Source organism: Mytilus edulis, chromosome 1 (genome assembly GCF_963676685.1).
Source record: "Mytilus edulis chromosome 1, xbMytEdul2.2, whole genome shotgun sequence".
In the NCBI taxonomy this organism is placed as follows: Eukaryota; Metazoa; Mollusca; class Bivalvia; order Mytilida; family Mytilidae; genus Mytilus; species Mytilus edulis.
Genome location: NC_092344.1, coordinates 13286156 through 13299913, shown reverse-complemented (window position 1 = coordinate 13299913; position 13758 = coordinate 13286156). Strand labels below are relative to the sequence as shown.

Here is a 13758-nt window from a genome sequence, read left to right as displayed (position 1 = left end):
GGAATGTATCTCCCTCATTCAAAGCTCTGACCCCTTGTCCGGCTCTGGCTATCTTTTTTTTTCTTTTTGGTTTATAGCTCTTCATCCTTTTAAATAGCTTTGAATGCTAAAATATTTGGGCCTGGAACACTACTGAAGATTGTCGAAATGCACATCTGGTGCAGAAAAAGTGTTGCTATTTTTGTTATTTATAGATAAGGTACGGTTTGCAGGCAAAATCCAGATAATACGAAATAACTGGCTGTAGCCATATCATTTAAAATACTAGAATAGAAAACTTGCAATAGTTTACATACTATCATATTTATTGCAACGAGTAACGGTTCAAGCACAACTTCATGAGATCGAGCGTATCCTTACTCAGCAAATGTACCAAGTCCGGTATTTAGTAGCGTTGGTGCTGCACAATCTTAAGTTGTCTGTTAAATGTTCTGTTGTCATTTTTGTTTGTGTTTTTTTTATCTTTGTTATTCGGTTGCCTGTTTTCCTCGATTTATGCTTTAAACTACCAGTTGGTATATATCTTGTCCACCTTAAAAATTCATCAGACAAGAAATGAATTAATTTAGTTTGTGGTAATTTGTCTATCTACAAAAAATGATTTTGTTTGGACCTTTTATTTTTGTCTTTCTTCTGCCTGTTAAGCAAAGCGGAACAATAATATGCTTAGGAGGTGTCATAGAATTTACCAATATATAAGACATTTTGTTATGTCTAACGGGGGAAAGACTTACTAGTATACCAATACTGTTATAAAGTGGTGCTTTATATCTCGACATTTCAACAACATAAAGAATCTTCAATGATACTACAATGTAGGCTTGGACTTCTTTTCAACGGAGTTATACTATGCGTATTGTTGAGTGTTTGTTTTTCATCAATGGCTAGATGTATGGGGAAGGGTTGAGATATCCCTAAACGTGTTTAACCCCGCCGAATGTTTGCGACTGTCCAAAATCCGGAACTGCAGACCTTTGTTAGTCTTGTATGCTTTTAAATTTAAGTTCATTTATATGTTTTGGAGTATGATGTTCATTCTCACTTAACCTGTGCACATTTTTATTTAGGGGCCAGCTGAATCCCGACTCTGGGAATGGGATTTTCTCGTTTGGTTGAAGACCCATTGGTGACTTTCGTCTGTTTTCTAAACTATTGTCAGGTTGCTGTCTCTTTGGCACATTCCCTATTTCCATTCTCAATTTTAGTATATTTTGGTACGTATGAGGCTTGTTTTGACATCAATAACACTCTTGAATTTTACACATTAAACAGCACCGAAAATAAAGAATAAGATTCCCCTCTTCATTTAAAAGCATGGCCAATTCCAAAGCTATTTCAGCTTTTGGACATTGATAATAATTTAAAATATTCGAATTTAATTGTTGAGAATATCAATATCGAAGTTAAACATTCATTATGACTATGCAGGATGGGATTTGTTCACTGTTGAAGGCCGTGCAGTTACCTATAAATGTTAATATCTTTGTCATTTGGTCTCTTGTGAAGAGTGTCTCATTGACAATCATAACACATCCTCTTTCTTGGGTTTTTTTTTTTTTTTAATCAGGTCGAATGATTATTATGTCCGTAGTTTATATTGTTTTAAGATGGAATAAGAAATGAAATAATCAAGATTTGTTTAAGGATATTTTTCCAAAGATGTAGATTATATCAACAAGTTGATATCTGCAGTTTAATGACAATAACATATAAACTGCAGTGACATGTGCAGACCAAACAATAAGGGAACAGGAACAATTACATAAACGGTATTTGTGTATTGTGTCTGCACCAGATGTGCGTTTCGATAATTATTGTCTCTTCAGTGATGCCCGAGGCCAAAATATTAGAAAATCCAAAGCTTGTTTAAAAAATGAGTTTCAAAATAGTTTCGAAAAAGTAAATATTTTTGTCACTTACCTCTACATCTGACTGTAAATAAGAGATTGTTTTAAAACTCTCAACAGTTTGTCTACGACGTAATTTAGAGAGACGTCTTTGTAGCGGTCCAGATCTGGACATGGCACATTTAACACAACAGTATGAAATGTATTTAATGTCAACTTCGATGTCTCCCAAATTTATGAGAATTATCCACAAACTATTTTAGTCCTTACGACAGATAACTTACTGCAGACTAAATACATTATACATATTCAATGCTAAAGCATTGCACGTCTTTGTGTGTCATCTGTCAGTTATATCTCTTTAAATCCAGAGGGATCGAGTTAGAATTATTGTTCCTATATCAAAATTTACATCTCGTTAAACTACCATTTATAAAGACATTTAATGGATTTGATCAGCTTCATTGACTTGGTTTCTGAGTAATCAAATAGACCAACAAAAAACCATGTGCTATTATTTGTTTTTCGTTAAGTTATTGAAAACATTCTTCGTCATTTCAGAACAAGCTTAAGCTGACATTATTCCTTTCAAACTGTCAAGACTTTTGGATTACATATGTCAACAATAAAGTAAAGACGTCGATGTATCCATTCGGAATATCATGATCATTTTCTATTTGGAATGTTCGAATTCTTAGTTATAAACCGCAGATATAGTCTCAATATTTGTTGATTATTATGTTGTATTCAAGGTAATCGTCGAAATGACTGAGAAAATAATAAGTCTTTAACCTTTTATTGATTGTTGTTTATTGTATGCCTTTATTGGTACCATCAAGAATAAAACGTACTCCAAAGGGATTTAAACTAATCAGACACTCACTTTAGTAATCATGGATTATAATATCTCAGTTAGGGTGAATTTGATAAAGAAAAATAATCTACTGAATGAATTTCCTTTTGATTACTCTTGTCGTTTTTTTTTACTGCAGTCGTAGACAATTTCAGAAAATCGTTTTCTTTTTTACACATGTTCTTTTCGTTTGACAACAAAACATAATCTATATTGTTGACTCTTATTGAAAAATTCTATGTGTTTGTTAGTAAAACATGATTTCCAGTAATAATTTTGATTGCCCATTTGAAAGCACGAACTTTAAGTTTGATATGAATTATGTGCTCACAAAGCGTGTTTCTAGATAAGAAATCAAGGTCAAACGTGCATAAAGGCAAATATGCAAGACGGTTTATGGTATGCTTACAAGAAAGGCATGCACAGAACAAAAATACACCATAATATATGATGCCGAGGTAGCAAACAATATTGGTTTGAATACAATTACGATGTGAATCATGAAATTGAATGTACAGAGGTATTGATTCATTAAATCGTTGCAATACAAAATGCAAAATTCTATCAGTTGGTGGACATTGCCTACGGTAAATAACAGGCTGCATTGGCTCATCCATAACGATAGTAGTACGTAGTAGGCATAGCTTAGTGATAACATTGCCTTTATCATCGGGACGAGTAATGTAAATAAAATCAACAGTAGTATACCGTTGATCAAAAGCCATAAATCGCTTTAGGAAAATCAAATCCGGGTTACAAACCAAAACTGCGGAAAACAAAAGAACTATAAGAAGAAAACAAAGGAACAACAGGAACACCTAGGTGAAACAAAAACAAACGCCAACAAAAATGGAAATCTAAATTTAAATTGCTAAAAATTAGGTCTATTATTGCTAGGAACATCTATGCAACATAGATAATAAACACCGTATTGAACGATTTGTACATTCAGGAACAGTAATGTTACAGACAATAACCACATGGATGAGTACGGAATATTGATCATAACATCATAGAAAAGTCATGAAAATGCAATGATACGAATTAGGCTTACTTATCATTCATTGTGTAGCTTTTGAGACCATAATTTATCGTTCAAGGCTTTGCATGAGGACGACGGTATGTACATGTTCGTTTGTGAATTTATATAGCCGGTATACATTCGAATTTTTAGTTTATTCGACAATTGCGGAAACTGACATACACCTACAATTAGGATTACAATTACACTTACAGATATAATCTAAATCTTTGGCTTTCTCAAAGTGTAAAAATAAACCGTCGATCCAAAACAATGTAACGAGAGTGATGTTTTTCTATAGTTGAACAATGATAATTTTCTAATGTATTTGAAACGATGTGTTTACATTAATTAATGTATGCGGTGTTTCCTAGGTTCAAAATGCTGTAGTTGTCCGAAGTATGATATATAATGAACTAAAATTATTTAAAAAAAGTAATTAACATGGGACACACAACATGTCGCAATTGTCGTTGCAGTAGCTAGATTGGGACAATTGCGGAAAAAAAATCAGCAATACTTTGTGTTAGAAAAGGTGCAATCAACCATGGAGCATGTTAGTATTTTATGCTATGAAATACTTTCTCTCTATTTTGTTTTTCTTTTAAAGAGAATTATGAAATACAGAGGACGGGTGTTTTTGAGCTATGTATTCTTCATGAAACTTTACTTGCCATTCGGTATAATTTTGAAATCTTTTGTTTTTCCTGAAAAGGACAAACACTTTTGTCTACGTTTTTGGTTTCAATAGAAACAAAAATCACAAATATTCGACTCCCCACCCCCCCCCCCCCCCCACACTTTAAAAAAAAAACAAAAAAAAAACAGTTATCAACGAACTTTTTTATGTCGGAAATATGGTTTAAACTGTTTGCCAGACTCAGTTTAAATGTAAGAAAAAGTATACTCAAATAGTTAAATCTTTGCTATCTATGTTTTCAACAGCAACACACAAAAAATGACAAACGAGTTCCAAATTGTTGTCTTTTATGCAATTATTATAACAGAGATCTTGGGAATCATTTAGCATGGAAGGTTGTTTTCGCTATGTCAATAATTATCCCCTATGAACAGGGGTGGGACTGGTATGCTCGAAACATAAGCGTTAACCCCTGTACCGAGACTGGTTTTATTTTCATGGAATTGACATACAGAATGCACTGACGACGCAGGGGTCGACCCAGCAGTTTTCAAAGGGGAATTTTAACCTAAGATAAAAGGGCTCCGACCACATGTCCCAATTCAAAAGCATTGACTGGCAAAAAAAGGGGTGTTCCAACCCCCGGAACAGCCTGTGATCTCTCACTGCGACGTTGTTTATTTCCACACAAAGTTTATACGCAAATCTATACAATTGATTGTTAGGAATAAAAAATGCAAAAGTGTAACAGGCGAGAATAAATTGTAAAAAAATCACAATCTTATTTAGTCGGCAAGGCAATAGTTGCGGATACAAGGTTAACTTGTAATCGTGCAAAACAAAAACGACACCAACAGTACTACTTCAAATGAAACAGTTTGTAGAGTATCCTCTGAACATTTTTTTTTGCTGGTTTTCGTATACTGACCATTGCATTAAAAGTAACCTGTTTGCGGTGAAGTCTATTGCCCCTGCTGATAATATATATGTCATACGTATGTCTACACATTCGGTACTTCTAAATCCTTTTCTTCATATATTCGGCTTTTTGCAGTCCTGGTGGTAAATCCAGAAAAGCGCTACGGACACATGAAATTTTATCGTGTTGCTTATTTTTTTTATAGAAGACACCATTTCCTATTTTGTATTTGTATTGTTGGTTTGTTTTTGTTTTTTGAGATGACCTTTTGATTTTGTAACATGTAATTGTAAGTCCAAAGTTTAATCCTAGGTGTAGACCCAGTTAACGCAAATGTCTAATAGTCGATGAATTACTGTGAACGACATAGCAACGCAGAAAAACTTATCTGATTTTTTACATTTTTTTTGGTAAACTGTTCAACCAAGTCTTTATGTATACTCTTACTTAATCGTCAAAGTAAAGTTTGTAGTGAGGTTATTTTTACTGATTAAGTGTGTATTTGAACTCAAAACAAATACATTTCATGATAAAAAAAAACCTTAAACAAATCATACATATGTTTTAAGCTACATTGTAGCTTGATATTCGTGTAACCTGTTATGTTCTAAAACTATTGTGAAGGAAACAAAAGTTGTAAGCTGTAAATTTGTATTGCAGTAACCACATTCAGGTATAGGTAACAACAACAAAAGAATGACGTTACAACAAAAGTTTCTTACCGACGTCCACCGGACGTCAATCTAAAGTTCGTAGGTTTCTCAACAAAAACCTCAGGTCATTCAGATATATTTGTTTTTTTGAAGAAAAAAAAAAACAGAGAAAAGTATAGCGATTACATTCTCGATAATCATGATATTTGAAAAAAAAATCAAATCGGAGTCAAGTCAGGAATGTCCAAGTTGTTTTCAAATCGTTTAATGTTTTTGGGCTCTTGATTTTGCGATTTAATAAGTGATTTCCGATGACAATTTTCCTTGGAGCTCTGTATTTATGTGTATTTACTTTTTTATAGAGGAGTGGTGAAGGAGACCTAGGACTTCTAAAAATGCCAAAACAAGTGTACAATTGTCTATCAGTTAGTCAATCCTCATTGTATTGATTGTTAATAATTGATTTGGGCCAAAAAGTGGGAGGTGGCAATAAGGTGTCGAGCCAGGGTAAAATGTTGGCATGTAAGCCTAATGCTTAGCTAAATTGATACAAAATTTTACAGCAGGACAACATAAGATAAAACTATAAAACTCCGTTTAAAAGATCTTACATTATCAAATCGGAACGCAGCATAACAGAATATAACCATACGGGTTAATTACTGTATTAACCATATTCAGTTATGTTTGAACTAGTATAACGCAAATCATTGTAAGTATAAACAAATACAATATTCAAAGAGCTTACTACATTTGTAAAATGTCTTTTTTTTCTCTGATTAAAAAGATGCTAGATGTTTAAGCTCTTTAACGTTTTAGCGCAATATCAAGGCTACAGAAAATTTAAACAGCTGGCATTCAGAAAGGAAAAGATACAATTAAGATTTGATTAATTCATGCTTAGATGAAGAAAATACCCTAGTAATTACACACTTGGCTTTTTATTACAGCCTCAGTACAAACAAACTAACAATAAGCAGATAAGTATAGTAGTTGTTTTGTCATCTACAGAATAAGAATAAGAATTTTTAATATTCCAATCAAGGGCCCTTGATGGGCAGCATAACATTTATACATAAAACAATACATCATGATTTGAAACAGAAAAACATTCTTATATACTAAAATGAGACATTAAATTCATTTCTACATTAACAATAACAATTATATAGGGACAATAATAGTGTTTTGCAACCGCAGTAGCTTTAAGGCCTCAATGTGACAGATATAACTTTCGTTTTGAAATTTTGTTTGTAAACGTCGAATCCCAGTTTGCCATGATAAGCTGATAACATTATCAAATGAAAAAAGATACATCGATTGCACTGAAAATGTAACCGATCTTTTATAAAAATGTGTAAATGATATAATTTTATAATACTTCCGAACATTTCTATGAAAAATTCGTGATAGAAGTTAAAGCATTACGAATACATAGATCAGTATTGTGTTGATGTCAACCTCAACAACATTCTGACAAATCATATAACACTTAAAACTATAAATAAAACATACACATGACCTTTTACTATGCCTTTGCATGTAAGCATCCGGTCCTTTCAAAGAGTAACAAATAAAAAGCGAAGTAATTTTTAAATTCAAGTTCATTAGGCAGATTGAATGAAGAGATTGCAATAAATCAATATAATAGTTTTATTGAAGCATATTGAGATTGGTTATTAATGCAATCAAAGATGTGAAACAGTTTCAAAGTATTTGTATATGCTGATAGTAAAAAGGCTATTATATCCTAGTCTTTTTCAAATGTAAAGAAGGTTTTTGTATATCTGTGCTAATTTGATTATTATTTTGTATAGATAACCTTGATATGAGACTAATTGTCCCCAAGGTCAAAACGAATTTATCGCATTTAATATGTAGCCAATTTGTCTATGGTTGGTTATAAATAAAACTTTTTTTCAGGGGTTATCATCCGGTAACTCTTCTTTTGATGAATGCGGTTTTGTGTTGAGCACCCTGTGACTATGATTGTTTACTTGATGAATTCAAAATCGATAAGAAATTGTTTATATCTGATCTTTTAAAGTTACAGATTCTCGAATTATTATCTGGAAACACATACAAGCGGTGCATTTATAAAATGTAATATAGTGTGACTGCTATCAGTGCGTTTTGTCATTGTGTTGAACTGCAACTTTGTTATATGACACTGAGAAGTTATACTTAACAAACGGTTTCACAACAACCTGCAAATATGATGATTTTAGCTTTCTCAATTTCAACTAAACATATCAAATTCAAGCAAGTAATAAACCGATGTTCAAAGGTGTGAAGTAATCCCAATAGTAATATACTGGTGTTCAAAAGTAATAAATCGATTAAGAGAAAAGAAATCCGGGTTACCAACTAAACCCGAGGGAAACACACCAACTATAAGAGGCAAACAAAGGAACAACAGGAACACTGAAGTGTGTATACTGTTTAGAAGAGACAAACAAGATAACAAACAATTCCAGGGAAATCGCTTAAAATTGAAAAAAAACAATGCCTTGACAAGGAATAATTTTATACCATGAATGCATCCAAAATTCCAAAAACTCCGAATCCACATTTGGTCGAACTGTCACAATTTTATATTATTATTGTTTGCTTAATAAGCTATATATATATATATTAAGATGTCTTTATCAATTAAAAAATGTGTTAACTTTGACATCTTTAATTGCTTTCAATCAACGACAGTTTTTGGACACAATAGCTTGAATCAAGTCCTACATAAACAAAAAATGATAACCGATGGACATTATTGAAAATTCTTTTGTTGCAAAGTATAATTTTCTGTTGAAGCGTTCGGGATTAAATACTTATTGCCATATTTCCAGAATTTGACGCTGTTTGTAGTTTCGCATTGGATGCATTTGAAGACTTTTAAAATGCAAATATATAGGAGAAAATGCAAAACTAAAAATACTCAGTATGATATCAGACACATTAACGTCTTTCGCTCATCTGAAGGCGATTGTTTTTTCGTTATTGCAAAACTGAACAAACACAATCTAAACAAAAACCAAATTACATTGGAAATAATGCTAGTATGTTTTCGAGATACCAACTAATTCTTTTTGGTATTCATTATTCACAATCCAAAAATGTACAAACACGTAAAAAAAATTGTAGACTGTTTCAAAATTATGCAAAGTGGACCAAACCATATATATTTTAAGGCAAACGCATGAACAAACGATAATTCTAAATCTGATTCAAATATTTCTAGATTATCTATAGAAAAAGACAAAAGCGACTTCACATAGAGTTTATACATTCTAAAAGAAAGTAGTTGACATTGTCGAACTGCGTATACACAACGGTCACATACAAAATGTTGCGTTTTCGTATCTAGTGTCATGTATGAATATTTCTGACATCACCCATTGCAGAATTTAAGAATATCCCACCAATGTAAGTATTTGGCATTTAACAGAGCATACACTAAGTAACTGTTGTAATAAAAACGCGAGTAAAGGTTGTTTCTGTAGCACAATACAAAGATTTTTCATCCCCAATCAGACATCTTTAAACTGATGTAATTCCACTCATCTTTCTTTAAATTTTATAAATGAGATACCAAAAGAAAGAAAAAGGATCAATCTTTTAAATTGTGATAATTTCATTATGACATAATTATTACATAATTAATTGTTATGTAATTAGTTGCCATATTGTGATGTCCATACTTGAATGAATTTAGCTTCTTTGTTATTCATAGCATTACAAAATACTTTAGTGTTGGTGAAAATAAATACTTAGTAAATAAGACTTACCTTTTTGGGAACTTTCAAAAACCTGGAATCTAAAAATAAAATCATTTAGTTAAAATACATGAACAGTTGAAGAAGTTGTACGACTATATTGACAATACTTTTCATAAAGTTCAAGTAACGAGAAATGGAAAGAATTTTTAAAGAATGCTTTACTAGTTACATATCTTCATAAAATATGCTGCTGTTTTATACCTCTTGGCTTCACATTCATAGAACGTTTCCCTTCGAAGTATGATTTTGTTCTATGAATAATTAGATCACAAAATTGTGTCTACACTCAACACAAAATATGATATGCTAATGAAGAAATGACAAAACAATTTTATTAATATGATTTCAAGATAGAAGATGTCTACGCCACAGAATGCGTAAAAAGAACAGTAACTCTAATGCAAATTCAATTCTCTATAGGAATTGTATTAAAAGTTTGTGAAATTACAAGTTGCTGTCGTATGCTGCATGGCAAGTATGCAATATAATGAGCAGTGTATAATTTTCATTTTTGAAATTGAAGAGTTACACATTCTTTAGAAGTAGAATATGTGATTATGTGTGAACCAATTGTTTAACTGTGTTAAGAGATAATTTACAAGAAAAGTTGGAAAACAATATGTTTTGGTTTAAAGAGCTAAGATGGAGAAGGGCATATTTTGAACCTATTTCATTGATTATACGTTTGCATGGATGTAATTTCTTAAATATTTAGACCTAAAAAAAGAAGTCTCGTGCTATGATTATTTCTTTGTCGACGCAATTGCTTTTTATTTGCATTTATCCACATAAATATTGGAACCTTCTCGTGTTTCCGTTGAAAAAAAATATATCTTTACAAAAATAATAAGCAAAGAGATTACAGGATTTACAAAAAAACCCAAACAAACCCAGAGCAATCAATCATACCAAATACATACGACAAACAACGTAAGACATCGGGTCCAGATACCTTTAATTTGTTGAGGCACAAACTATGTATAATTATTGCACGTTCGTGATATCTTTAAAAACATAAGATTCGTTTAAATTTGTAATGAATCATAAATGTATTCATTGATATGGTCTGATTGATATTATAAAGACAAAAGACGATGTGATATAAGTGCTAATGAGACGACTCTCTATCTTAGTAATAATTTATAGAAATAAACTATTATAGATCATGTACGGCCTTCAACATAGAGCATTGGCCCACACCAAATAGCAAGCTATAAAGTACCCCCAGATCTGACTAGTGTAAAACCATTCAAACGGGATAACCAACGGTCAAATTTATTTTAAAAACCGAGAAACTCTTATGCACCACATCAACAAACGACAACCCTTAGATTAGGTTCCTGACTTAGGACAGGTGCATGTATTCCTCAGAGATGTATTTAATTATTTAAAATGTGAACTATAGAATTTATAATAAAAATAAAGTGAGTATTGTTTATGTATATGAAATAACCAAAAGTTTCCAAAGATTTTATGTACCACCTGAAACAATAGAACCAAAAAGTCTATGATCATAACCGGGACTCTATTTAGATGTAACAGCAACGTGTTGAAGGCCGTACTTTGATTTGCTTTTTACTAATTAAGACCTGGATAGATAAGTCGCTCATTTGCACTCATATCACATCTTATTATATCTACGTTAAACATATTGAAGCCGGTAACATTAAGGTTTCTAAATAGAATTTAAACTCTTCAGTATTCGATGCAACAGTCTATGAATTAAATGGCTTTCATGTTCATGATGCTGATTGAATTTTTGCAATTGTTATGATATAGTATGAGGCAGACATTACCTGTTAATGGGGACGAAGTCTGCGTGAATTATTTTTTTTTTCTTCAAACATGTTAATAAAAGACACGGAAATACCGTAACGTTTCCGATTTTGGTTCTGTTTTAAGGGATTTCGTTGTGACGTTATTTAAGTTATGACGTCATATTCAATGTAAACTCTTTATGTGGATGTTATTCCACAGATATTGTTCAACACTTAATTCTGTACTGTGAAAAACTTTTGGATTTAAGAAATAACATGTTTTTTGGAATTGTTGACGTTTTACCGGTCCAGGAATCTGTACGCTTTTTTCAGCAAGATGATAGTGATATAATTGTAGCTTTACTTGGTGGCATTACAGATTTTATGCATTCTGTGAACTCTGACAACTGGAGAAACATGATGTGTTGCTTGGCAGATCATATATTCCATCTGTACGGAAAATTTAAAAGCGAATTATCTGAGCATAGGTTTAATTTTGGTCACTAAAATATTTGCATCAAACAAATGTAGCATGTAGATATATATATTATACATATATATTATATATATATGTAAATATATATTATATATATATGTAAAATGGGTTTTTTCTTGATGTTTTTTTTTTGTGTGCACGTGTGTGTGCTTTAATTGTAGTTTGTATTTATATGTTGTCCATTTCTTGTAATTAAAATTGAGAATGGAAATGGGGAATTTGTCAAAGAGACAACAACCCGACCAAATAAAAAACAACAGCAAAGGGTCACCAACAGGTCTTCAATGTAGCGAGAAATTCCCGCACCCGGAGGCGTCCTTCAGCTGGCCCCTAAACAAATATATACTAGTCCAGTGATAATGAACGCCATACTAATTTCCAAATTGTACACAAGAAACTAAAATTAAAATAATACAAGACTAACAAAGGCCAGAGGCTCCTGACTTGGGACAGGCGCAAAAATGCGGCGGGGTTAAACATGTTTGTGAGATCTCAACCCTCCCCCTATACCTCTAACCAATGTAGAAAAGTAAACGCATAACAATACGCACATTAAAATTCAGTTCAAGAGAAGTCCGAGTCTGATGTCAGAAGATGTAACCAAAGAAAATAAACAAAATGACAATAATACATAAATAACAACAGACTACTAGCAGTTAACTGACATGCCAGCTCCAGACTTCAATTAAACTGACTGAAAGATTATGATTTCATCATATGAACATCAGGCACAATCCGTCCCGTTAGGGGTTTAGTATCATACCATCATAACATATATGAGAAGAACATAACCCGTGTCATGCCAACAACTGTTTTTAGAATAAATGTGTTTAGTTCCGATGCAAAGACCTTATCAGTGACTCAATATTAACGCCAAAATATGCAATCTTTAATGACTTGACAACAGTATCGTAATTATATCCCTTCTTAATAAGTCTATTCAAAGGTTTTTTTCAAAGTTTCTGAGGTGAATACTGACACCTTTGTGCTTTATAAAGAATATTTCCATAAAAAATTGTATTAGTATACTTCTGTTTAAAAATGTACATCTTCAGTATATTGGAGGAAATAAAGAGAATCAATCAATCAATCAATCAATCAATTATTTTACTAGACTGATAAATATATATTCTATTCAAACTCTCATCCAAACAAGAACGGAAAAGGAAGTAAATTTCTGCGCAAGTACGGGGATATAAAAAGTCTGAAAATAAAATTTGAACGATTTTCAGTTCATTAGTACTGTATATAAAATTCGGAAAATTTTCCGTTTTATTTTTTTTTTAATTTTTCTACCGTAATTGGGGACTTCGTCACCATATAAAGCCCACCATACCCTAAATGCCCGAACTCTGTTTCGGCATTTCTTTATATATAAATATTGGTATCAATGTAAACATCTTACATTTAGAGGTCATGTATGTGATGAAATATAGAACATACATATCTTTATATTTATGAAGTTCCGTGCAATTTGATGTGCCTTGTATGAAGTTTCTCTAATTTTTAATTTGTGCTTATCTGATAAAGATTAATTAAATAAAAGTACTTTGATTGGAATCACTTTAAAAATTGTTTTTGTATTTTTTTGAGTAATGGGTCGATACCTCTGGTAGTGACTGCAAGCTCCTTTGTATATATCAGTCTAGACGTTAAGGCTATGCCATTGGCATTATTTGTGACATATTGTTTTGCTATTTCTCTTTGATAAATTATTAAAAAAAAGAAACTTTAAAAAACTTATGGTTCCAGATGCTTCAGGCAAAGTTAACCTTGGTAAAACTGGGCTAACCACTTTT

At 32.0% G+C, this 13758-nt stretch overlaps 1 protein-coding gene across 3 annotated transcripts in view; it reads right to left on the bottom strand.

Annotated features, from left to right (window-relative positions):
• Positions 1-13758, bottom strand: part of LOC139524397 (pleckstrin homology domain-containing family G member 7-like) — a 107340-nt gene that overhangs the window by 31935 nt on the left and 61647 nt on the right. For all 3 annotated transcript variants that reach the window (XR_011664791.1, XM_071319172.1, XM_071319179.1), the window contains exon 4: positions 9716-9744. Coding sequence is in view for 2 of the 3 variants with exons in the window: in XM_071319172.1 (XP_071175273.1) it covers positions 9716-9744 (29 nt within the window). In the remaining variant the exon portion in view is untranslated. The remainder of the gene's footprint in view (positions 1-9715; positions 9745-13758) is intronic.